The sequence below is a fragment of the Aphelocoma coerulescens genome, chromosome 5, assembly GCF_041296385.1.
Source record: "Aphelocoma coerulescens isolate FSJ_1873_10779 chromosome 5, UR_Acoe_1.0, whole genome shotgun sequence".
NCBI lineage: Eukaryota > Metazoa > Chordata > Aves > Passeriformes > Corvidae > Aphelocoma > Aphelocoma coerulescens.
The window spans coordinates 34,759,836-34,786,730 of NC_091019.1; the positions used below are offsets into that span (position 1 = coordinate 34,759,836).

At 45.1% G+C, this 26,895-nt stretch overlaps 1 protein-coding gene across 3 annotated transcripts; it reads left to right on the forward strand.

The window, feature by feature from the left end:
• The first annotated feature begins 7,026 nt into the window (after window positions 1-7,026).
• On the forward strand, window positions 7,027-26,338 carry BMF (Bcl2 modifying factor). Of its 3 annotated transcripts, none has more exons than XM_069017670.1 (5): window positions 7,027-7,131; window positions 8,502-8,666; window positions 9,597-9,917; window positions 10,862-11,025; window positions 24,363-26,338. In XM_069017670.1, the coding sequence occupies exons 3-5, from the start codon at window positions 9,602-9,604 to the stop codon at window positions 24,462-24,464; spliced, it is 582 nt and encodes a 193-aa protein (XP_068873771.1). In that variant the 5' UTR covers window positions 7,027-7,131; window positions 8,502-8,666; window positions 9,597-9,601; the 3' UTR covers window positions 24,465-26,338. The 3 variants fall into 3 exon arrangements, with proteins under 3 accessions (XP_068873771.1, XP_068873773.1, XP_068873772.1); XM_069017672.1 differs by having other exon boundaries at window positions 9,597-9,692; XM_069017671.1 differs by lacking the exon at window positions 8,502-8,666.
• Window positions 26,339-26,895: the final 557 nt, after the last annotated feature.

The window sequence follows — 26,895 nt, forward strand, 5'->3', positions numbered from 1 at the left end:
AGGCAATGCTCAGGTGGGACTTCTGTACCCAAGGTACAGATGGACATTTGAAAAGCTGACCATTTGGGGTTTGGGACTTTTCAATAAAGCAGTCCTTTGAACCAGTGTGCTATTTGTTCAATTGTTGATTGTTTTTCCATGGAATTTTTTTAAGCTATAATGTTTAAGTCTCCCTTTAAAGAGCAGACAACTCTTGGGCTTCACGTGGTGGTTTTTTTTTTTTTTTTTTTTTTTTTTTTTTTTTTTTTTTTTTGTTCGTTCCAGACTGCTCCACTGCTCCATTTTCACTGAGTACCCCCCAGGTTTTCTTTTCTTTTCTTTTCTTTTCTTTTCTTTTCTTTTCTTTTCTTTTCTTTTCTTTTCTTTTCTTTTCTTTTCTTTTCTTTTCTTTTCTTTTCTTTTCTTCTCAATAGATCATTCAAATAATTGGAAGCAAGTAATGAAAATTGGTCCAGAGAGTTTCATGTTCTATTATGAGTTTTCCATATGTGTCAATCTGCTCTGTCTCTGCTCACCCTCAGCACCAGGCAGGGAGGGAGGATGGGAGTTTGAAGGAAGACAACGTCCCTTTAACAGAATGGACAAAAGTACTACTTATCACCTGCTGGCACCTTTTGAAGGAGCTCAGCATGTTTTCCAGCACAGAATTGTCCATGTACTACTGTACACCTCTAGAACCTGAAGCACAGACCATGTGAGTGGATCCCACTGCAGTATTGGGCCTTTTAAGAGCTGGGATGCAGGCATCACCTCACCATTTCTCTGCCCTCTGCAGCTCTTCTTGCCCTGTCAGTCCCAGCAGTGGATGACCTGCTGGTCCTTTATGAGGTAGCCACAAAAATGAAACAAAGACTGCAAAAAAGAAATAGCAAACACCTCTCCAGATTTAAGGAGATACTTTACTGTAGTTTTGTAAGAGGATCTCATCTATCTCTTTAATAAGTAAAGAATTTGGGTGACACAGGACCTTCTTGTCTCCAGTGGAGAACATTTTTTTCCCGGGGAAACTGAAGCTCAGTTATTAAAAATGAAAATCTGTCTCAGCCTTTCAACTCTGTTCTTGGAAACACCAGCTGTTAAAAAGGGGAGAGTTAAAAGGGAGCCAAACAGAGGCACCTTTTCCAGATAAAGCTTTCCTGTGATCTTGGTATCAGGACGGCTGCACTCGGCTGCAGAGAGGGAAAAAGGTGAGCTATGTTGCTTGTTACATATCACAGAAAATGCTGTGTTTCCTCTTAGGTGCTGCCTACCTGGAGGGCTGAGCTGCACATTCACAATTAAAATCCAAAGAAAACCCTCTTCCCAAAAATGCCTGACGCAACTCCCCAGGCTGGTGAGGGAAACGGGTTTTCATGAGCATTAGAGATACTGTGATGAACTGGTGAATTGTTAGTTGCAAACATTCCTTCAGAAAAATTGTAAAGTGTCCTGTTCTGCCAAATTATTTTCAGACTTGTTTTCCAGGTTTTGAGATTTGTCAGGAAGTTGTTTGTTTCTTCCCACCCAAATTGTAAAGTCGATCCATTCTAGTTTTACTGGAATTTGGAGATGATTTGCCACTGGATTCACTGGAAGAAGAAAAATGTCCTCAGTTTTATGTTAGTCCTCATAAGTATGCCTTAAAATATACTGCATTTACAATGAATACAGTGAAAACAAAAACTCAAGGCAGTAAAAGGAAATTTTTCTATAGAAAGTGGCTTTTATTTTTGCCTACATAGCAAACTTAAACTTTTGTGTTTTATAAAAAAATTATAAAACAAGGAGAGTATATTAATATCATTAGCTGAAGACAATAAAGACAAAGATCAAAACTTACTTTAAGAATATTCTCTGGGTGGCAAAACAGGGGACATCATAGATTTACATATGAAAATGGAGGGTCTGAATTTGCAAACAACAGTGTCCCTTGACAGAGACTCTGCTCAAAGGTATTCTGAGTTGAATATTCAATGTCCTGTAAGTCCTTTATGATAGGAAAACTTGCAATTGGAGAAAAAAAAATTGTATTTTTTTATTTTATATTTTTAATGTTTATCTTTCTTTTCATATATTTTTAAATAGATAACAATGTGAAGTACTCAGCAGCTTCTAGCACTAGATCTTCCTTTTGAACTGTTGACAGAATTAGGCAATTCTGGTTTTATTCTCACTTTTACTTTCTAGCTTCAGTTTTAATTTTATTGCACCTAGGTCTTAATGCTCCCGTGTGCTAAACACCCTGAATGGTCCTGTATTGCAACATAAACAGTCAGCACCAGGGGTCAAATTTCTCTGCTTTATCTTCATATTCAGGATAGCTGAGTGCTACTTACCACCATTTTCTATCCAAATATGAGTGATTTTGAGGTCAAACCTCAAGAATTAACACTGAGCATTTACCAAAATAAATGAATTCTTTGCTGGTTCCAGACAAAGGTCCACATAGCACAACATGCAGTCTCTGGCAGTTCTTTGCCAAAACGCACGATGACAACAATACAACATCATCTACAAGACAATGGTATCTGTATGGGGATCATGTTGTATTTTGTTAGGACCTGATACTGCAAGGACTTCTCTGTTTGATGTCCTGTGAGTAACACTGAGCATAATGAAACAGCTGAGAATCTGGAATCTGTGTATGTGCCCCACAATAGGAACAATCACTGTCATTAGTTTTAGAAGAAATGGAAGAAACAGATTTGGGAATTTTTAAAAAATGTAATAAAAATGCATCACTTAGGTATTTCGAACTTGGGATTCCAAAAGAATTTTCCACCCAAGCTGATTTGCACTGGTACAGGTTGGTAAGGGAGGTCTCTGTCTTTGGAACTATTTTAAAGCCATCTGGACATGGTGTAGGTGTAGGTGGCCTTGCCTGAGCAGGGGGGGTGGACCAGATTATCTCCAGGGGCCCCTTCCACCTCAGCTGTTTTGCAGTTTTCTGATAACTGAGCTCCAAAATCAAATAGTCTCAACCAGGCAGGCAAATCTTGCAGGCAGTGAAGTGTGGTGTCAAGCTCTGAGCTTACACATTACCCACATTAGCTGTGACATTTAGCAGCACCATAACTTTTCATGCAGTGAGATAGAGACCTTACTCTGCCCTACCCTGAATATATCTGGTGAGTCCTGAGTATATTTAGTGTTCATTACCAATCACACTCAAAAATATTCTTGATCTCACCCCTCTAAAGTCAGCTTGTCTTTGCAAGGAGTGGATCAGGCCTTTACAGAATGATGCTGCAACTCTGTAAAGATCAGATACAGATTTTCCTTTAATATAGCCCTTATGAAATCCCAATAGTGGAGTCAAACATCTGAGGAAGTTTATGCTCCAGGAGTTAGTCCAGAATCCAAGAAAGAAAGATGATGAAGGAGAAGAAAACTCAAAAGAATGAGATGGGAAAAAGCAGGAAAGAGTGCACAGGAGTACAGAATCAGGAGGAAAAACATGGGCTATTGAAGAAACTCAGAGATGTGGGCAAATGCTGGTTTTTGGTCTCTTTTTTTCAAAAAAAGGGAAGAAAAATCTTAATGGGAACTTCCCCCTACGTTATTAGCAGGCACTAGAAATTCTGTTTTGTGCAAAATCTCTGCAGAACCGGACAACTGCTTAGAGAAAATGATATTGTATAGCAACTGTTTCTGAGAGGAGGGAGGGAGGGAGGGAGGGAGGAAGGAAGGGAGGGAGGAAGGAAGGAAGGAAGGAAGGAAGGAAGGAAGGAAGGAAGGAAGGAAGGAAGGAAGGAAGGAAGGAAGGAAGGAAGGAAGGAAGGAAGGAAGGAAGGAAGGAAGGAAGGAAGGAGAGAAAGAAAGAGAGAAAGAAAGAGAGAAAGAAAGAGAAAAGAGCAAGCACAGGAAAAATTCAGGCTGACCCCAGCATACAAGAGCATGTTCAGTAACACACAGAAATGCAGACACCTCAAGCCTGGTTGTCAGTGTTTCCCTCAGTCCATTGTCTCTACGGCATGACTGAATTTGCAGGACTGGCTGTAGAAGGGCTGTATGGAAAATGCAAACTCCTGTCTTTGCTGTTGGCAGTAGGAATCAAGCAGAGCACCCCAAGAGAGGGTGAAGCATTTTCCTAATCCGATGACATTATCTGGGTAGAAAAAGTGTATTTCAGTTTTGGTTTCACGAAAGCAAGAAGGAGTAACCCTGGCAGGCTGCCTTAAAATTTGCTCCCTTCAGAAGAAAACCCCAACAGTAATATCCTCTCACTTTCATTTATAGTCAGCAAGTGATCCTGTTCTCAAACACACTTATTGAAATGTGCAGCACTTTCTCCTACCAGCACTGGGTGCTGAACACAGTGAGCTCTTCCATCAAGACACAGGCCAGCTTTCTCCAGGAGTCTAGCTTATGTGAGAAATACACAGGGATGGTCAAACATGAAATTCAAGACATTTTTTTCTGCCTCACACAACAATAAAGTGTGGCAGAACACATTTAGTAAATCCTCTGATATGTGTCAGGGCAGAAGACACTGTTTTCCACTTCTTTGCACTCAGATTGAGCCCCCTGAAAAATCATCCCAGTGACCAAATGTTTTTAAGATAACAAAATAAATAGAATCAACCCTGAATGTTTTTCTTGTTCCTCCTTTGCTTTATGATCCATGAGGCTACCCTTAATTTCCCTATTTCAACCATGAGAGCTAAAAAAGTAGAAAAATAGAAATGAAAACTGAGCTCATCAGACAAGACTACCCCCACCAAAGTTAAGTTGGCTCTGTGTGGGTTTTGGAGCCCACCCAGGCAGAGCAGCTTGCAAGGCCTGTGCCTAAGATCACAATGTACTCTGCAATTACAACACAATGCTGACAATAGCATTTTGTCAGTAAAATAAGAAGAAATAGCTGTGAAGACATGTAAGGAATATGTAGGGGGGGATAACTAAATAAAAGAAGCAATTTTATTCACTATTCTTTTGAGCAATAGGGCAGGCTGACAGAAGGTTATAGGATGGCACAGTATTTCCATCCACAGATGTCACAGGGACACTACTGCACGTGATTTAAGATTAATCTCTTGAATCAAAATGTCACCATGTACACTAATGAGCAAAAACTCTCTGGCAGAGAATCCGTCCCTTGGGTTCCTGTTCCCAGGTAAGAAGCTTGTCTCCATACTATTGTAGAAACTCTCTCAGCTGAGTGCAGTGAGGTTGGTGGTATAACTTGCCCCCAGTTCACAATTTTCCATTTCAGACTCGCTGTCTCTGTCTTGGTTTCGGTCTATTTACTCGGAGCCATTTCTTAACAATGTCTAATTTCCTCAAGGAATCCCTCTGAGTCCCCTCTCTTAGAAATGCTGCCATATCTTTTTTTTTAATCACTGAAAGGCACAAATATCCTTCCTGAGCCCTCTTACCATCCAGCCTGATTATATACATAGATTTCAGTTTCCATACATTTTCTACACAGTAGGAGTTCCCAAAATGCAGCCTCTGGGGATATAAAGTGTGGCCCCAACTGCAGCTCAATGAGATGAAAACAAAGCCGATCAGGTACTGTTCTTACTGTTAATGAGCCTAACCAGCAGGCAGTTATTACTCAGTCTGGAAGACATAAGTGGTTGGAATCATAGCACATTCATTTTTTATTTATAGAGATGCACATTCAAATTAGAAGTAGCCCTCCAGCAGCTGGCATTTTGCCCGGGCCTGACCATCAGTGTGATAAAATTTGACTATCTTGAAGATACAGAATGCCTTTTGTTGCCTTTTTTTTTAATATACCAATCTCCTCTGCTCCTACTCACAATTCCCTTGACTATCAAAAGTGAACAATGAGGCTTAATTAATTTAGGAACCTTGTCCCTTACTGAAAAATCTAAGAAAACTGTATTTTTTCTTTCTTACTTGGTAGTGAGGTACAAGTCAAACATGAGCTGATCTTCTCGTAAATAAGCAAAGGCTCAAGCCTTCTGGCAAATAAAAGAGTTGAAATGAACCCTTGGACAAGAACCATAAAGAAATAGGTTCTTGGAGACAATGAACATTATTAGCCTGTTAATCTATTAATGGCAACTGTAAATACCTCACTCAAAATCACAGTGGCTCTGAAACATTTAACTGTTGAGGCTCGCAGAGCCTGCCCAGGACAACGTGATACTAGGAAACTGTAGTAATTTGCCTCACCTTGCTAGCCATCGGTTTGCAATCTAACCCCTCCCCTGAGTTTAAGTTACAAACCTCAGTAACTGTGTGGCAGACTTGACAGCAATTAACGTTACTCAGCTGCCAGCTGGGTTTTAAAGTCTCCCTTCCAAGCGATCTTGTTACGTGGGTTTTAAAAACAGCCTGACAGGGTGCTGCTCTGCGCCAAGGAGCTGGGTCCTGCCTCTCTTAACATGGTGAGATTTTGCCATTGATTACAGGGGGAGCTGATAAATCAGTGGCAGAGTATGGGTAAATGCACTGAGCTGTTGTTCGAAGCATGAGGCTTGGGTTTTTATCCTAATCTCATCGAGTGGGCTTCACAGAAAGCGCTATCGAGAAACTATCTTCATTAGTTTAATTCTTTAGTCCTGTGTATTTTACTACTCATCCACAGGAAAGAGTACGACACCCTGCGAACTCCTTGACCCTCACACCTCAGCGTTCAGACTTCACAAGCCAGGGAGAACTTTCTAAGAAGTCTCTGAGTCATTTAAAGCTGAGAAATCAGAGGTTTTGTGATAATAAACTAGCTGGAGTCACACTCCCATCAGGTTTAAAGCTAGCCCAGCGTGCCTGCGGCTGAGTCCCTGGCTGGGGCTGACTGCCGAGCTGTGGGACTGTTCTGAGCTCGGCTCCGGGCCGTGGTGCCAGCAGCGCGTCCCGCTGAGGGCTGATAGGCATCGATTCCTCCCCGCTCCTACCTGGAACGGGCTGGAAAGGGCCCGCCCCGCCCCCGCCGCTCCACGGGCCTGGCCGGGCCGGGCCGGGCGCGCCCCCTGCCCCTGCCGCGCGGGGTGGCCCCGCCCCTCATCGCCCATTGGCTGGCGGGCGGGGGCGGGGCGGGGCGCGCCGGGGGCGGGGCTGCCGTCAGCTGTTCGCGGCGCGCCCGCCGGCGCCGGCCGCAGTTTGGCGGTGCGGAGGCGGCGGCGGCGGCGGCTTCTGCCGGGACGCCCCGTCCCCAAGGGACGCCCGTCCCGGTTCTCGGTGAGTGCTCGGGAAGCGCCTTCGCCACTGGGGGCCGGCCGCTCTGAGCCAGGTCGTCGGTGAGGGCGGTTCCGAGGCCGGGTGCGATCCTGACAGGGAAAGGGGTTCGCCTCGGAGCAGCCCTCGCCCGGCCGGTCCTGCCCGCAGTCCCGCGGCTGCTGAGGAGCGGGAAGAAAGAGGGAGGGTGCGGGCTAGGAATGAGCTCGGTAGGCACTGAGAAGGCAGATGATTTGCTGATGTAGGCGATGGCTGATTCCACAGCCAGCGCTGCCCCTTCCGGGCCGCCCCGCCGAGCTAGGGTGTCCCCTCCCACGGCGCTGCCCGGAGGAGCCGCGTTAAACCTCTTGGCCTGGGACACATCTGCGGGGCTGGAGCCCGGGCGGGGAAGAGTTAAAGGCGGCCGGCGGTGGCGAAGCGAGGCCGGCCAGCTTTGTTTTGGGACGCTGGCACGCACGTGTGCGCTGAGCCCTCCCTCCGCTCGCGGCCCGCTGCCTGTCAGCGCGAGCGTGCGGCTGCCCCGGCCCGCGGCTCTGGCCGCTGGCTTGTGGAAGGAAGCGCCGTGGGTAGGACACGGCACCGGAGACGCGCGGGCTGCCGTGCCCGTGTGCCCGTCGTCGGGTAGAGACCCGGAGCCCGAGCTGTCCGGTGTCTGTGGCTCCCAGCGTGAGCTGCGTTTGGAGGTTACAGAAGGAGTTCCAGCGAGTTGTAGGACGAGTTATCCTTCGCGCTGCCTCGGTGTTCTCTCTTCGGCATTTCTGAAGAGCTCTGCAAAAAGGTCGGGCCGTATTGCAGGAGGTCGAGTTAAACTTCTTGCTCTTTAAACCCTCTTTTGTTCGGGGTTTGCTCTGTGCCTTTGCTGCACTTTGTTTGAGGAATGCCCACGTCCCAGTGAGGCTGACAGATGAGATCTGGCAAACTTTCCTGCAAAGACAAAATACATTCCCGCCTGCCTCTCTGTCAGGTGACTGTGATCCAGCAGAAGAGCTGGCAAGGAGATCATCCATGCCTGCCTCTTGGGGCCCGTAACTCCTTTCAGTGTGCTACTTTAAGCCATGGATGAGAATACTAGGAGTGCTCTGCCACTGTTGCCGTCTAGCAGAGCTGCATCCAGCTCTGGGCCTGGTACCTGTTCTGCTCTGCAGAAACTTATTTGGAAGTTGTGGCTCAGTTGTGTGAATTGCTGAGATGCAGCAACTTAAATAGCCATAGTGTGCCCAAGCCAGAGCCCTGCACAAACAGTTCTGGCACTGCTCGGTCCTGTTGTCTCTAGCGTGCTGGTGTCCTGAGTGCTGCTCACCTGGGGGGAGATGGGAGCACCAAGGGCAGCTCTGAGCACATCCTTATAAAATTATTATTAATGTCTCCTTCAGGCCTGAAATTCCTCTTGCTAGTCTTCCATTCTGTTAAATGCTTCGCAAACCAGAGCAAAGGAAGAGACATGAAGAGTTGAATTTCACTGCCTTGTTTGGAACTGGGTGGAAATCCTGGAGATGGATCTCTTAGGAGTCTGTCTTCTAATTGGGTTAGAAGCACAGGTAACAGTAAAGGGACTTGTGGCATTTTTGGTAATACTACTTCTAATTGCTTTATGTTTACAAAGAGCTCTGAAATAGTGATTTAGGTTGTTTGGGGATTTTTCCTCTCCACCATCTTTGTCCAGCTTTGTGCTGCAACAGAGCTCAGGAGTGTTTACTGTGGCAACTACCAAAATCCTGCTTTAAACGCTGACACCAGCCCTGTTTTTCTTTAGTAGTAGGATGAATTATTGCACTGACAGTGCATGTAGGCTTGAGGGTAAAAGGGGTAAGGAAGTGACTACATTGCCAAGTTTGGGACACATCTTAAGTAGAGCTGAGGGGAGAAATGAGAAGTTGAAAGGAAAGCTGGCCCTCATAGGGAGAAGTAATGGAGAGCTTCACAGAAGTGGCTTTGACAGCTCCTAAGTTTTGCAGCCACTGGGGTTTCTTAAAAATCTGGCCTTGCAGCCTTGTGATTACAAGAGCTTTTCTTCATCAATAAGCAAGAGGTAGGAAAAAGTAAATGGGATACACCATAAAGTCCAAATATGGCAGGCCAAAGCAAAGCAGACCCCAAAGAAACTGACTGGCCATGGGGCTATTGGAAGGATTTGGGTTGCTTTTTAAAACATCTTTTCTGTTTCTGTGTGCTGAGGTTGGGGATTTGCTATCTAATTGTGAGCAGTTGTGGAATTGGAGCTATGGGTGGACTTACACACATGTGAACTTTCTCTCTGGCCCAGCACTTGAGGACTTTCTGCCAAGCCTTGACCTTCACCACAGGTCACTCACCTCTCCCATCCATGCAGATGGGCAGCAATGGGAAGTGGGGAAGAGGGAAGGTGTGGTAAAATCAGCTGTGTTTTATTGTTGGAGCAGAAGGCGTTCTCTCCTGGACAACATTCTTGTTGTGTCTTAGCTGTTTCCTCAAATGTCCCTTTATTGCAGGAGCAATGGATCGCCCCAGCTACCTGGAAGAGGACTATTCTAGCCTGGATGGGCTGGACGATGACGTGTTTCACTCTGATGACTTTGGACTTGCAGGTCAGCCTGGTGAGATGACTGCAACTGGCTTTTTCACACAGAACCAGTCCTACAGCTGCCTTCTGGGGAGGTTTCAACTATTCCCCCTCACACACTGCTGTGGTCCCGGTATCAGGCATCCTGAGCAGCAGGACAAGGCAACTCAAACACTCAGCCCATCCTCTTCCAGTCAGGATGTTATGTTGCCTTGTGGAGTCACTGAAGAGCCACGGAGACTCTTCTATGGTAAGAGCACTCCAGAGTCACTAGCTTTGCAGCAAGGAAACTGTCCCTTTAGCACATCCCCAAACAAGCAAGGTCTCTTTCATTAGGGTGTTTTATTAAAGGACTGAAATTTTGCTTTAGTCCTACTCCCTCAAGAAAGACAACTTGTATTTTCTTACCCTTGCTTGTTCACTGCAGGAACCAGACACTTGCTCATTGCTTCTGCTGTCTTTGATATTCCCTCTCTCTCTTTTTGGCTTTATTCTATCACATTTGATTTTACTGCTAGATGTTTAAATGTTCACCTTACTTCATATCCTACAATTTGCCTACATTTTTTAACTACCAATGGTGCGTCTCATCCACGTAGGAAGTGGAAACTCCTAGAAGTTTTCAGTGGAGAGAAGAAAATGCAAAAAGTTACAGCTTTTAGGCTCTTTGCTAGAGTTAAAGTTGCTGATTAAGTAGCATGTCCATCCCGTATTTTATTAGTAATTGATGGGTCACCACTCAGATTTGTGTATCCAATTCAGCTTTAATTCCAATCACTAATATCACCAAATGCCAGAAAACTGAGAAAAGACTGACAGAAAAGATACTGCTACCTTTAAGGGGAGACAACTTGAGGGAGATATCCTGTAAAATTGCAAAACTGTCATTAAAAACCCCCAAATCACAGCACTTGGCTGAACTATAAACAAGCAAAAGGAATCAATTTTAAGATCTTGCCACTCATTTGACTATGGGAATCAGCACAATGCTCTGCTTAATCGATATAAGTTTATTTGAAATTGGGCAAATGTTTTACTGCACTGTGTTACAGTACACGGTCATTGTGGGCTTCAGGAACTAGACTTCAAAGTCAAAAATTTAGGATTATGTGCAGCTCTTTCCTCCATGAGGTGTACTGAGTAGAAAAGCTAATCTTTGCACTGGAAGAATCACTCTTCTGATCTGTTTTGTAGGGAGTGCTGGTTACCGTTTACATGTCCCTCCAGCTGGCTTTGTGCTGGATCCGCACCTCCAAGAGGAACCTCAGGAAGGCCAGCGGGAAGCACGTGCTGAGGTGCAGATTGCACGGAAGTTGCAGTGCATTGCCGACCAGTTCCACCGGCTCCACATACAGAGGGTAGGGTGTCTCTGGAGGGGAAGGTGGGGGTTTACCTGCCCAAGAGTGTTACTCTGAAGAGTGGCTCCAGGCATCAGCTAAGTGAGCTGTTGGTTAAGACAACAGACTGCCAACAGCGATAAAATGGCAGGAGTATCCTGATGGATTTTGTTTATGCTAGATTGGTCGCTCTTCCTAAGGATTGGCAGGTGGAGGGAAGAGACTGTGAGGGATTGTGTTTACTGCCCGGGAAGGGAACTCTTCTGTGTTAGCTGCTGCTATTCCAGCTCTTTCAGTTCACCAGCAGTGGGGATCGAGGCTTTTCCCAGGGATCTTCCTCATGGTTTTTATTACAGCTTTTACTCTTCTTCTCCAGCCTCCTCACCGCCAACACCTTCTGTTCTGTGGAACATGTAGCCATTAGTGGCTTATGTCAGCTCCTCGTCTTGGAAATAACAAGCCTGGAGTCTGTTCTGACACTCCTTGTTGTCTAACGGTAGTTCTATGTAATGTTGTAAAGTATATTTACATCATACTAGACTCGCTAGCAGCTACTAGTCAGACAGTCCTAGCTAGTGTCTCAGACTTGTGACTAACTTCCTCACAACAAAAAGACAGCTGTAAGATGCCATCAGGTCTGAAAACCACACTCCAGATTCTTGATTTTGTTTTCTTAAAAAAAAAACCAAAAACCCAAACACTGCTGTTCAAAGAAACAAAATAACCATCACCCCCAGAACCCTTGATTCTTTCTTCCTTGCTCTCCTTCCCCTTTGAGTAGAGATAAAATGGGAGATCTTAGCCCATACAGAGATGGTCAGAGGTGGCAGAGGCTTGGCAGCAGGCAGCAGTTTGCCACTTCCATGCCAGCCCAAGAGGGGTGTATCTGCTTGTATATTAAGAAATTTTGCTGACTTCAGAAAGGGACAGAAAGTTTATGTTACTCCAAGTGAGTTTGTGCTCTGTTAACTGCGGGATCGTTTGCAGCCCTTCTCAAAGGTAAGTGAGGATCTCTGTCCTGGTCAGAGAGCGTGGCTTGTGGCTGAGCAAAGGCTTGGTCCTCTCTGTGTCATCTGAGAGATGAGGAAATTCTGGGACTCCTCATCTCCTAACAGGTGGAGAATTAACGAAGGAAAAGGAAGATTAGCCTGTAGAAATGTAGATGGGGCTATGAATGTCATTTAGCAAAGCGCAGGAATAAAGAGCTACCACGAGACTTTTAACATGTGTTGTTTGTGGTTGAATGGGGTTTTCCCCGGTGGTGCCTTTTTGCCAGCGTTAGCTGCAGGCCCCGCTCTCTCGCCAGGCTGTCTCACAGGAAAGGGAAGGTTTAACCAACTTGGCAGAGGAGCCCTGCTCTGAACTGGTGGAACTGGTTGTAACTTGACCCGTTTCATCTCGGGGGAGTGTCCCTATCTGATGCCCGTGCCTTGGAAACGCGTCCAGGAGCGCCCACCCGCCCTGGCCCCGCTACGGCAGCCGGGGTCGGGCTCCCGGTGCCCGGCCGGGGCTCCCGGTGCCCGGCCGGGGCTCCCGGTGCCCGGCCGGCCCCGCAGCCGCGGCCGGCGGCCAGCCCGGCGTGTGCAGCCGTAGTAAACAAAGGCGTCCGGCTGCGCTGGGCGGCGCGGCCCGGCCCAGCCCCCGGGGCCCGCCAGAGGAGGGGCTCTGCGTTCTTTGTTTGAACTGGAACAGCAACAAGTTGTAAAGGGGACGGCAGCGGGGGCCTTCAGCCATTTAAATTTGAAAACAAAACGGGGAAAAAAATACCAAAAACCAAACCAACTCGAAAACTTAACCCGAGGACAGAGTAGTTCAGCCAGTGGTTATCCACAGCCTGACCCTGGGATAGGCCTTGGCATTTGGATCTGCTAAGGGATTCTTTCTTGTTTGTCAGGGAAACTGAGTATTGAGCCACATATTGGTGTCCAAAGCACCGTTCCCTGTGGAGTGTTTTGTTGTCATGCCCAATCCCTTCCCTCCCAGTCCTGCATGGAGGATTTCCTTTGGCTTTTGGCATGAATCCCCTGTGGAGAAACCCCTCTGTCCTATGTGCAATGACTGCCCAGCCCGTTGCTGAAGAAGCAGGCGGTCTGCCCCTGGAGACACGTGAGTAGTTCACAATGTGCTGTGGTTTGGAAGGGGCAGTCTCTGAGACATGGAAAACTGGGCTGTCGTTTATCTTGCTGTGAAACTAATCCCTGATTTGGAAGCCCCATTCCAGCTTGTCTCAAACATTTGGTCAAAACCGACTTTCCAGAGTGGTGTCTTGAATCAGATTTAGAATACCACAAAGTTAGTCACACCAGTGTGGTCTTGTGAAGTCCTGAGAGAGAGCAAGCTTGGTTTTCAACAAGCTATGCCTGTTTTCAGAGCCTACAAAACATTTATCTGTGAACCCGTGAAAAGAAAATGTGTGTCTTCTTTCAGTGGAAGTTAGGAGAGGCTTTTAGCATTGGAATGGTGCATCCAGCTAGCTCAAGAGCTGCCTTCTCATGGCTCTTGATCTGTGAGACTCTGCAGCAGTTCAGGTGTGGCCCCCATTCTGCTGCTGCAGCAGCAAGGCTGTGTTGACACAAAGGCTGCTGGTTAATGTACATCCCTGGCTGAGAGAGAAACTGAGCAGGCAATAGCTGCTGAGGCTGACATCACTGCGTTGTCATTGGACTCAGCTGCATGCATGGTCTAACCCCATCCCACACTGGGAACCCAGGAGAGTCACTGTTATCTCTTCTCTGGGCTTCTGGAGCTAAATGGTATTTATTCTGTGGTTCTTGGCTATACAAAAGATTTTTGGGTATGCATCTAGTAAGAATAAGAAAGTTGGCTGCACCTATGCTTGCTTTTGGCATGAACACCACTTTCAGGATTTCATTTCCTATTAATATGTTAAACAGAAAACAGTAATTTAAAACCTGGCTATTTCATCCTTAGAACAGTGCTAGAGCAATAACAACATTCCCTAGAACTCTGTGTCTTTCATCTCCTTAAGATGGCGAATTTCTTGAAAGGACTTGAGCAACGCTCTGTGTTCCTAAGTAGCAGAGCCTGCTACAGGTTGATCTAGTTTGCAAGGGCTCTTCAGAATGACATGTGTGACCCATCTAAGTTTTCTTGAGTTCTTTACTGCCCCTTACCTGATTGAGGCTGTGTAGCTTCTGGCAAACTTCCCTCTGTTGTATTTTTTTCACCCTGCCCCTGGAAAACAAAGGTAGAACCAAGTCATGCTTTCTGCAAGAGAAGCAGTACCTGGTACCTTCTCCTTGGTTTGAAGCGAGTGTGCCTTTGCCATGGCATCTGTGAACTGCTGCTGTAGCCCAGCCTGCAGCTGAGCTTCAAGAGTGTGCTCTGAGGTTATGGAGAATGGAGCTGAGCTTAGGGGATGTGCCGGTTGGTTGGCTGCGTTGTACTTCCCACACCCGACATGTCCAGGCTGTGGCAACAAGTGCTTGGGCTCAGCTTCAGGTCCTGAGTGCGCTTGAGTTTCCTTGCCCTGAGGAGGAGCTTCGACCTGTGCTAAATGGACAGTGGATATCATGACATGAGGGGTTGCTAGATGGGATGTGAGTACACAATCAGGGATGGCGGTGGCAGCAGTGTAAAGCCGCCTCAGAGGAGCACAGGGTTATATAGGGGTGGGGTGAATGACACTGTGTATCAATGTCACACCCCTTCAGTTTGACAGGCTTCAATGAGACACTGGAATGCTACAGCTTCTTCCAAATAAAATAACTCTTTTTAAGCAGGCTGCAGCTTTGAGGGGACTGCTTTTATTGCATCTCTTCTTCATGGAGATAAGATCACTTCACAGGGGATAAAATTGTCTCTTTAAGAGCCAAGGAGTGGTAGCCTTGAACAGTTCTGGGCTCAGGTCCAAGCAGAGCCACTGGCTTGCTGTATGACCTCAGACAAGTCTCTTGACCTCCTTGTGCTTCAGTCAACCAATCTGGAAAGCTCAGTTTAAAAAAAGCTAAGCCTCAATGAGAACCAGATGCTGAATCAGAGCTGAGCTTTCTTGAGTAAATAAGTGCATTACAAACAACAACAAAGTCCCTTTCCAACACATCAGGAATCCTGCAGTTGATTTAGATATGCTGACCATGCTCAAAAAGCCTCTGTGGATCTAGCTACAGAAAACTTAGTTTCTCTAAATTCCCCAGCTGGTTCAGCAAGTAAGTCTTACCATCACTGCAACAGGGTTCAGCAGCCCATGGAACACAAATGCCTGCATCCACACTGGCTGTGGGCAGACAGCTAGGCATGTACCTGTTTGCCTCAAGCTAATGACACTGAAAATGTCCAGGAGGAAATGTTATTTTCCTTTGAAAGTGAAAATGTGTTATGTTTTGCATACTTTTCCTTTCTGTCTCTCATGAGAGTTATCAAGGCCTCCTCTGAGACACTTCTACTTATGCAACAAGGAGCCCATGTCACTTGTCGGAAACTTAACGGCATGAGAGAATGGGTGCACAGCACTACATGTGCATCATTTATCCCAAACTCCACCAGGGTTTTTTCATTACTAAGGACGTTTGGGGCATTTTAACAGTTGCTTTTTTTACACTGGAATTGTTTGCAGGAATTTGTTCTTTATGATGACTTTATATTTTAGGAAAAATGTTCAGAAAAGCTTCCTAATAATGTAATGCAAAGACTCAGACTGTCCTGCAGCTAAGCCTGTAGCACCATACTTCACTTGTACCTACAGTATCTTTGAGACTTGGGGTACGTGTTTTTGTTCATTTGTTTCCTGAGTAGGTCAGTATGTTTCAGGATCTTCCCTGCTGGCTGGTGCTTGCTGCTGCTGTGCACAGCAGTGGGTCACCTCTTCAGCTCTGCTTTCTGCTCATTGCCCATCGGTGCAGGACTTGAATCTCCAGCTGAGGATGCATGAGCATGGTGAGGGAGAGAACTGCAGAAGTGAGTGAGCCCAGTTTAAAGGGTAGGGGCTTGGTTGGGTAGGAAGACTGAGATGTAAAACAAAGTTCTTTCAGGGCTATGGAACTAGAATCCTAGGCTTGAGGAAAGGAGGGGGCCATTCTTATGGTCAGTGCAGTCATAAATTTGATATGAGGAAGTGGAGATATATTTTTTGCTTAATGTTATTAGATTTTCTTGTATTTTTTTTTTTTTTTTCATTTTGACAAATGACAAGGAAGAGGTGGGCTTGGAAGTGTACCTTCTCCATGCATAAAAATGACACAACAACAACCTGCTGCCCCTTGCCTAGCATCTGTTTTGAAATCCTGCTGCCTGTGGAGCTGATTACTTGACATTTAGGTTAACAGAAACTTGCTGGACCATTTAACATCTAATCTGAAATGGTATTCTTGGGTATGTTAAGAAAAGAAAAACTGAGAACAAGAACATAATTATGCCGCTGTATAAATCCATGTTTCTACTATATTTTGAATATTACATGAAATTCTGGTTTTCTTCATCCAAAAATGATGCAGCAGAGCTGGAAAAGGTTCAGAGAAGGGCAAGAAGAACAATGGAACTTCCATATAAAAAAATGGTCTAGGACTGCTAAAATATACAAAAAACATACAAACCAAGAGGGAAGCAATATTAAACAGAATAAACATAAAACATAAAGTGACATGAAGGAGATGAATAGGCCAATTTCTCCCAGTAAAAGAACTAGGCAAAATTAAGTCAAACTAGTAGGAGCCAGGTCAAAGTAAATGAGGTCATTTTTCATGCAACAGGTGAAAGCTGTGGAGCTCCTTGTCAAGGCATATTGTGCATCCCAGTGCTTTATCTGGGTTCAAGGGGAATTGAGACAAGTTTATGGCCATTGAAGCAGACATTAAATAAACAGAAACCAGATCTGACTCAGGAAGTCCTAAGCTCAAACTAGTTAGATGCTGAAAGAGAGTACTAGTGGAAGCTATTGCATGTACTTGCTCCCAGCTTTTCCTCAGGCAGCCGTGTAAGGCTGCTGCTGGAGGCTGGGCCATACAAGCTCTTGATGCATGTCCCATAGAACCATTGTATATCAGTTTAATAAAAACCAAAAAACTTCTACATCATCCTAATCAAGCCTTCTCTATGCTTTCAGCTGACAAAAGATTTAAATATATTCTGTGTATGTTCCTGCTTAAAATAGGGGATGATGTTAAAAAGCAAAACTTCCTGCCTAGCTCTGGTAGAGGAAGTGGGCAAAGGATAAGGGAGCTGGGTGGCAGGAAAGCCATGCAAGCGCTGTGCAACTGGGTGCCATGAATCCTTCACCCTGCTGGACACAGGACTGTCTTGAGGCAGTGGTGCCACAACCTCAAAAGACCAAGATTGCTCACAATAAAGAGCACAAAACAGTTCTTTGGGACAGTACAAGTGAAGTGTTCTGCAGTGTTTCTAACATCAGTGTTCAGTGCTGCTGTCTCTCCTGTACAACCCCTTCAGTCTCCACAGGTTCTAGACTTCCTCAGCTCTTGCAGCACTGTGACAGTGGTAATGTGCTTTCTGCTTGTAGCAGTGTGACAGCTGAGAAATTATTTTTCAATTAAGAAATAATTAGGGTAACACCCCACTTCTTTTTTACTGTGGGAGAGTAGAAAATGCAGGTTATAACTTGACTGAGATTGTGCAAGAATTGCTGATAGGAACCCAGTTGTTCTGCCTCCAGTCCTCCACCTCGGTTGGTTGATCTTATTAAGATAGTGCCATCTCTGAGGGGGATGATGAGATGTTTGGACTGATTATTTATGGTGAGGAGTGTACATGTTTGTATTTTACTCAATTAAATTTTATGGTGGAAAGGCAGGAAAGCAAGTGCCCAAATGCAGAGTCCTCCTTTGTTTCAAGCCACTGAGGAAGAATGTCCTGCCAGCCTTTCATAATCTCCGTTTGGATGCTGGTGGTTTTTTTTTTTTGCTTGTTTGTTTGTTTCTCCTCAGTAGCTACCTCGCCAATCGAAAAGGAATCCTTCCCAGGACCGGACCACGGCAGAAAAAATAGTGATCCAAAAACAAGCAGTGAGGCAACTCCTGTTAACCCCAGTTAGGTTTTCCCTGATGGGAGGCAGGCCTGAGGAGGCAACGGGGCTGGAGCCCCCCGAGGGCCGGCGGACCCGGCCGGCGGGTGAGGAGGAGCAGGCGGTGCGTGCGAGGGCCCGGCCGGGCCGTGTTTGCGCTCGGCGGCTGTGTTTATATCGCTCGCTAAATTTAGCCTCTGAGTCATCGGCGCTGCTGACGAGAGGCTGCGCTGCCCGCAGGCTCCAGCCCTGCACCTGCCCTCCCGCCGCCTCCTCGCGCAGCCGGGCGGCCCCGCGCCCACCCCTTCCCCCCCGCGCCAGGATATTTTTCCTGTAAAAACTTTTAAAGTGTTATTTTAAGCAAACCCCGAGGCAGACTTTAATCACTAGGGGGGGTCTCCGCAGCACTGAGCAGTTTTGGGAGCACCTCCTTTCTGCTGGCGAAGGGACGGATGCCAAACACAGGTCAGCGGGTCCCGCGGCCCGCGCAGGGCAGGCGGTGAACACCGGGAGCTGTGGAACAGCTCTGCCCTATCACACGCAGGTTCAGTCAATAAACTCTTAAAAGAGTCAAAAACTCTTGCAGCTGCCGGCCGTGGCTGAGCGGTGTGGGATGTCCTCTCCTGGGCATCTCTTCCTGCACCCTCACGCACACACCCAGAGCATGGGGGCGAACCGTGCCGGACCCCGTGCCACAGGTACAGAGTGGTATCAGGTGCGGCTCTGTGGAAATACAGGATCGTTATTTACTGTATTTTTGGAAAATAAGCCAGCGTGCCCCTCGGGATGGGGAAGGAGGGGAAGGCCGGGGGCCTGGGAACGCGGTGGCCGGTGGTTGCCCTTCCCAGGTTGCCGTCAGCTGGCTGTTGCCATGGCGGCTGTCTGCTTCCCCTTCCTGCCTGCGCTGGAGAGGAAGGCGCGAGTGGCTGCGTGTTTGTTTTTGAGCTGCGAGAAAGTTGAGAAAGGGCTCACCTGCGCAGCTGCGCCGGCAGCAGGTTTGGGGCAACAGCCGTCGCTGTTTGCTGCTCAGATCCAGCGCCTCAGTCCCTGCCCTCTCCCATGCTTGGGCTGGGCAGCCCATACTTGGGGTTTGGGGGTCCCTGCACCCCGCATCCCTTCGGCTCTGCCCAGTACTGTATATCCTCTCTCCATAAACACACGTGTTGCTTATCTTGTCGCAAAGCCTGATGGAGGCTCATGAGATAGGAAGCAGTATTTGAGATGATGCCTCCTTCTACCACAGGCTTAGTCCCGTGTAAGAGTCATTGCAAGCCAGAAGGATGGAGTTTCCCAAGGAAGATCTCTCATCCACTTTGTTGTGTCACCACGAGAAAGCATGTCTCTGAGCTCCTCTGTCATTTTTTTCCTCTGTTACTGCCTCCTTTTTTTCTCTGCTGCTTTTACACATGCATTACACTTTGGTCATTAGGAATCACAGCTGGAAAGATTTGTATTTGACTTCCAGTGGTCTGCATTTCTCTCTCCAGTAGGGGACACCTTCTGTAACTTCTGTTGCCTTGGGGACTGTGACTTTCTAATCTTTCTGAGCTAAAGCATATTTTGTGGTAGCACAATATGCCTCCAGCCACCTGGCAGCCAAAACAGCCTTCAGCGATGAGTCAGCAACTGCTCCCGGTGTGCAAGTATTTCTGTATTCAGTGAATAAATAAAATCCCAACAACTTGTTGGTAATACTTGTATTAGTCATTAAAGGAAGAATAATGTTTCTATGTACACATATGCCATTCTTCTTCTTTTTCTCTAACAGCACCGTTTAGGGCCATATTAATTCTTCTAGTTAAGATGGGATCAGAATATGACTCTTAATTTTCTGGAAGCTGTGAAACAAAGTCAGAAGCTGCCCATGAGAGCAAGAGGGTAGACAGGGTGTACCAGACAGACCCACATACAACATCTGTGTATGACAAACATATGTACTTTTAAAGTAGAGGGGTTAATGGCACATATGCATCAAGAGTAAAAATGAATCTTATTAATCTGTTAAACATTTATGCTCATGGATTCAAAGAGCTGTGTCAGAGGGACAGCATTTTCTTTGAAGTGCATTACCTGTCCTGATCTTCCCTATGATCACCCCGTGCAAGGGCTTGGTAGGAGTAAAAAAGGTTTTGACATCTGGGGTGTTATTTGCCAGATATATATCTGTATGCTTACAGTGTGAAACGTATTAGGAATTAATTACAGGGAAGGAATAAGTGTCGGGTCAGTCATGTTCCTCTTTCATTTGCTTCCAGTAAAAGTCTTGCATGTTTTTTTTGTGTTTGTTTACAAGTAGTCTGGCTTTTGGTTCAGCACAGTTCATGGAAGAGGCTTCACTAATGTACTGTTGCTGCAGAGGACACTTTTCCTGTAAAATGGCCTTTCCCTGTGACTCATTGAAGCATTCATGCTAACGCTTCAGACAGACAGTCTCTTAAGGATATCCCCTTTAAAAAGCAGCAGCTGCAATAGGAAATGGTTTTATGTGTTTCCAGCTTTGTGTTGACTTACTGTATTCACAAGTCTACTCTTCTTTAGTTACAGTTAGTATAGAGGGCAAAAGATGCTTCTTTCCTTCTTGGGAAGGGAGCCTCAGAAGGGTTATTTTGGTGCTTCCCATGGAGGTGGCAAAATGTTCATCCCTGGTATTTTTGTGCAGTAGTGACCCTGAGGATTGAATTATTTTGATAATGGACAAATTGGCCTGGTAAAGCTTAGGGTAATTATACACCAGTGTTGCAATAGTTATGAATCTTAGAAAAATATTTCAAAATGTATCACATCTGAAAAAAAAAACCCAACAAAATTCATGGAATCACTCTTCTGGATTTTCTGTCCTTCCTGACAGCTAAATTATACCACACCAAAAAACCCTCAGTCTTGAAATATTTGAGAATTTGGGTCTTGGCTGAGGCATATCTAGGGAAAAAGACACAGAAACTTGTGAAAAGGACATTTTTTAGTTCTTTCCATAAATTGTTTACTGCAAATAATATCTGCCATTCCCATTCTGTGGCTTTTGTCCCATGCTGAATTAGTACCACAGAAAGCAGATCAGCCCAGAAGTGGAGCTATAACTCCAAACCCTATTAGCTAGGCTTGCTGCTGAAGCAGGTAGTCCCACTTTGCTCCTCTTCACAGGTCATCATGTTTCTGTTGTCCTGGCACAAGCATCAGTTTGATGATGCCATGGATTGGATATATTAGGATGATGTGTTCAAAAGTAAGGGCAACTTTTTTTTTCAGATTACTTCTGGCCTTGATCATTGTGCTGCTCTAATTCACTTTCCAGCACTGCTGTGGGGAGAGGACAGTGTGAGTGGTCTGCTCCAGTGTGTGGGCCAGTGAAAGTGTGTGTGGGACCACACCACCATGGAAGAAAATGCTGGCTGAATATGGACTTAGGGAAATACAAGCAATTCCTAGGTCTAGGAATAAAACCTGGAAAGCTGCCCTCAACCTAGTGCTCTATTTTTTCACTTCAAAACAAAATGGTATCACCACTCTTCAAAAAGTTATTTGAGATGTTATGCTTCTTATAAGCAAGGGGAAACAAGGGTAAAATATTTCCTATTCTGCTCTTGCATGGAAATCTCCTTGAGTGTATATGGCAAATATGGGAAACACTTTTAATTGGAAAAGGACAAAAATGCTGTACCAAAAAGTGACTTCAAGAGGCAGGGAAGTAAACACAATAGAATATAAACTAAAATACATTAGAGTTTTTCTCATCCCACTGATTCTCTTGCAGGCCTGTAACCCATCTTAAAGTACAGCTCTAGAACTCTTATTTACCAAATAAAAACAAAACTCAATACCTTCCTCAAAAAGCTCCCCCCTTAAAAAAAAAAAAAAAGAGGCATATGAGTTCAGTCCTTCCACTGTTTTTTTCAGAACATGGCCTCTTTTACTTATCACTGGAAAGAGCAGGTAATCCTTTTCTCCCAAGGTGATGTATAAAACTTGAGGAGACAGAATAATTAGAAACCTGTTATGGTGTGAGAAGCACAAAGCAGCCTCCTACATGAAGAAGGACATTAATATGGGGGTTCTTGTATGTGTTTATCATCCAATAGTGTGAAATAGTAAAATTGTACATGCCAGATCAGCACTCCTCTTGTGTGCCCCCAAATTAACCCACTTTATAAAATTCCATGAGAGTTTCCATTAGAGAGGGTCCACCAGTGAAGCTGAGATATATTTCAAGCTTAGGATTTGTGTACCAATTTTTAAACATCCTTTTGCATTTCTCTTACTAAGTCTCTATAAGACAATTTTTTATTCTCTTGGCTGCCAGTAGAATAAAATAATCTAACAAAGCAGATTGTCTTCAGAACCTCTGCAGTATGTTTTTCCACTGTGCTCTCCTAGCATAGCTCCTTGCTTGTGGAAACTGCAGAAGACCACTTTGTTCTTGCATGCTGCTTCGTTGACATCTTACCCAAAGATCTCTGTTTAAGGAATCTGCCTAAGCTGTAATGGCTTGGTAAAAACATGGGTATCTAGATGTCACGGGGACGTTGTGATTCCATGTGCATGTTTGAGCAGTTTTAGGAGTGTGGCTGTATTGAGGAGGATGAGAAGAATCTCTGCAGTTTCATGAGGAGGGGCAAACCTGGTCAAACTGAGATGCGAGTAACAAAACAAAAACCATCTTGCTTTTTGAGTGCTTTTTAACCCAGCCCTACAGGACCGTTTATAAAAGATTGTTTTCACCTGTAAACCTAGCAATGCCTGTGCAGTCAGTAAGGACTGAACCCAGGACTAGTTACTTTGAAATAAATAATAGCAGGCTCTAGAGCCACTGCCTGCAGGTTATACTACAAACACAGTGGTCTTGAAATGTGTGGTGGGATCTGTGTGAACTCTTCCAAATCCATTTCTTCATCTTGTTAAGCCCTGATGGCAAGAATAATGACCCACTGCTAAGATGCGAGATGAACACAGGTTTTCTGGAAGCCTGTTTTGCGTGTGCTTGTGATTCAAATGGCACAGATCTACTCACACTGGAATACAACGTAATTTAGTGGCTATCTGGGAGGGCTTTGAAGAGCTGTCTATTGACACATCTCCAATACACCAACTCCAGTTGCAACTCTCTTATTTGTGATTATGTAAAAAATGCCTTGCAACTGTGTTGTTCTGCCCTGTTGGGCTAATCTGGGTTGAAACATCTTGTTCATATAATGTGCTTCAGTGCTCTTTTATGAACTCCTGTGTACTGAGGCAAAGTTGTTGGAAGCCAGTCTTCTGTTTCCTTGTCTGCTGGGGATTGGGGAGCGGGGTAGGGAGGGCGGAGATTTGGGCTGGTTTGTTTTGTTTTCCAGAAATGATCATGCCTGCTTAGCAAATATGGAATTCTGGATGAGAAAATGAAGACTGACTTCTAATAGAGGGTCGGTTATTGAGGTGAAATAGTATCCCAGACTGGGCAATGTAAAGAGAAACCCACCTGTTTGTATGAGATGCTATTAAAGAGCAGGAAGGTGGGGGTATAATCGGAGCCACTTTTGCAGGGGTGATTACATACAACAAAAGGAGGAACAGTGTCCCTGTCCCAAAGCTGCATTATGTAGTCTGGTGTCCCCCTGAAACTCAACTCCCATGTTTCTTCCTTGACAATGGGACCTGAAATAACCTCTTGGTTTTGGTTTTTTGTGTGTTTTCAAGTATGTTCTTGCTTAAGGTTTAATTGGCTCCAGTCAGTAGGAAAGGGCTCCAAGGCTGATTATTTATGGCTTACTGTCAAAAGTGGCTATAAAAAGGGCAGTATTATCTTGGAGATGCTGGGAAGGAAAATGTGGTGGGGGGAGGGTGGGGGAGTGTGTGTGTGCACGAATGTGTTTTCTTGTACTAGATGAAATCAGAGTTTTGCTGTCTCAGCAGTGTGGTTTAAATTGAAGATTAACCCTTTGACCTTCACGGTGTCAAATCACTTACAGATGGATCACCAGTTATATTTTTTTCTTTTTTTTTTTTACTTTCGGGGTGAAGGGGGGCTTTTTTTTTAAAAAAAAAAAAAAAAAAAGGTTGTTTGTTCATGCAGCTGGGGCTTTTGAAAGGCTCAGAAGCCAATCTGATTAAAAACAGCACTTGGCTAAACTCTGCGAAATCCTACAAGCAAAAAAAAAGTTTAATCCTCTTGTGCACAATGCATAAAGGGTCTGCTCTTTTCTTTTTGTAATGTTAGAGCTACAATTATTTCTGGAGAACTTATCATTTCCCTCTCTCCCCTCATCCCTTTCTGCACCCCCTTGTTATGCTGATGGGATTAAAGTGTCTGCTCTTGAAAAGTGTAACTGAGTTGTTATTGGAAAAGAGAAGTGGTATGTTGCAATTCTAGAAATATAAATAACCTTGCTTTAACTGTTCTTCTCTACAGCATCAGCAGAACAGAAATCAAGTGTGGTGGCAGCTTTTTCTCTTCCTACACAACTTGGCCTTAAACGCAGAGGTGAACAGGAACCACACTGGGCAGAGGTGAGCTTCGCCCGCCTGTTTCAGGCCACATCCAGTCTGCAGGGAGCACTGAACAAACACTGGTTCGGGGGCGAGACATTGCACACCGCCGGCCGGATGTGAGGACTCTGACTTTCTGATCCTCGTCTTCAAGTTTGGGTGTTTTTACGGACTCTTCTTTGCTGCTGCCTGCCTTGTGAGGCAGGGAGCTCTTGTCCAACACTGTTGAAGGAAAGCCAGAATGTGGGTGTGTTTGGTAAAGCTTGCTGCTGGTTCCCCGCACCGGTGACCTTTGTGCAAGGGAGGCAGGTATTAGACTGACGGCTTCCTCTGCCCTGTGTAGTAGTCGATGGTAGAGTGCAGGAGCGTCATTTTGGCTGCTAGTTAAAAATGATGCCTGGGATTGATGAGTAAACGTACTTTGGGTATCTTCCAGAGCAGAGATGCTCAATTCCTCCACATTTTTAGCAATGAAAAACATTCAAGTAGCTTAGATCCATCAGGTTACTTGTTTTATTCATTGGTTACTGTTTATTTATTTGTACCCTGTGTGAGAGAAAATCACAAAGAAATCTGACCTGTTCAGCCATTCCATTGGGCACCACTTGCAGCTCTCTCACAAAAAGTTGTTCTTTGTTGTTGCCATCAATAAAAAAAAAAAAATCCAGTGGAACAGTCTGAAAATGAAACCTTCTTGGGGTTCCTGGTGGCTATTAGCTTCTGCCACTGCCTGCTTTCAGTTCAGTGTTCTCAGTGCCCATGAGCCAGCAGGAAGCCAAAACCCATGGAATGTGGCACAAGTGTCATTCTTATACAATGCTAATGTATATGTTTTTAGTAGTTTTATGATGGATGTTTATTTTGTTTTGGTTTTCTTTGCTCTTACCATAATGTGGTTGGTCAGGAAGGCTTAGATCCCAGGCATCTGATAATCTTGCTTCAGGATTTGACAGGGAAATGAATTAGCATCTAGTCTGATATGTACACTGTACAAGCAGTGTGTCCATTACTCTAGTATGTAGTGTTTGGAGGCTGCTGGAGGCATATCCTGACTAGCAGCAGTAATATTATTTCAAGGGAGATCTTCTATCAGTTCCCAGTTTGTATGCACTCAGAGGTTTGTCCATATGGCTGACACTATTGGACCAGCACAGGGAAACTACCCTACCAAAAGGAAGTAGCCTTAAATATTGATGGCTACTTCTCTGTAGCCTTAAATATACTTAGTTCACAAACCCAGTAACAACTAGGGTAAAACATGAACAGAGAAACAATTATTATTATTTTTTCTTATTATTTTTTCTGAAAATTTCCATATTGCCACCGCACCTTGTTGTAGGTCTCAAATGATACAACCAGCATGAGGAAGAGCTGTCCAGAGAATTGCTCTTCAGTTGTGTTACAAATGTCAGCTGCAGGTGTTGAGAAATTCTTCTGCTCTTGATCCACTCTGAAAAATAAGCATTGCTGTATGGAAGAGTAGTTTACTTGCACATATACTTTCCTTCTCCACCCCTCTTTGCATATTTGTCTCTAACTCATTCTTTCTCTGGTATTTGTGTAATCTCATCATTGCACTGTAGCGTCTGGTAACAGTTTGCTGAACAGAGTTACATTTGGACCTTCTCGCTCTCTCCCAGCCCCATTCTCTTGATTCGCATCCTGCTCTACTGTGGCAAAATGTATTTTAGCTCCCTGAAAGAGGTCCCCAAGCCTTTTTCACCCTCATATATTCACAGTCACTCTCTTTAAACATAAGGAGAGAGTTTATGTGAGAAAAGCCTTTTTTTTCTCCTTTTGTGTTATTTTTCTAGCTAGAGCTAGAGTAATATGTTTGTCCATGATGGTTAATAATTCATATAAATGATCTCAAGTAATATTTTTGGGGGTGGGTTTTATGAAGAGGGAGGGTGGGAGGTTTTTTTTAGGAGGGGGAGATTGTTTTTGGTTTTGTGTTTTTTCTTTAAGCATGTGCACTACAGAGTTACCCAGAGTGATCTAAGTGATAGCTGTTGCTGACTATGCTGCAACAGGATGGAAGCCTCTCTCTGCCCATGCTGACAGAGATGAGGCTTCCCATACTTTGCTTTGCACAGTCTGCTTGATGTAAACGCTGGTCATTGGAGAAAGACGACTTAAATTTAGGTGGAAAGCTTGAGGGGTAGTGCAAGCACAGACTGAACTGGGGACCCCTGAGAAGCCAAATGTTAAGGAGAAGACTCTTGAGTAAGAAGCTCTTTAAGAGGCAGAAGTGGAAGTGCAGAGGCTCAGGAAGCAATGAAGCAATGATGCCTCCCTGTGTGGCACCCTTGGATATGATGCTTGCATTTTCCTCTGCTTGCCAGGACCCTTTTATCAGGAACAGTCAATGCTACGTCATAACAGCCCTGCAAACTATGAAATATTCAGCAACTGCTTCTGACATTTAAAACCATTGTGAGCTTTCCCCTTCCCCT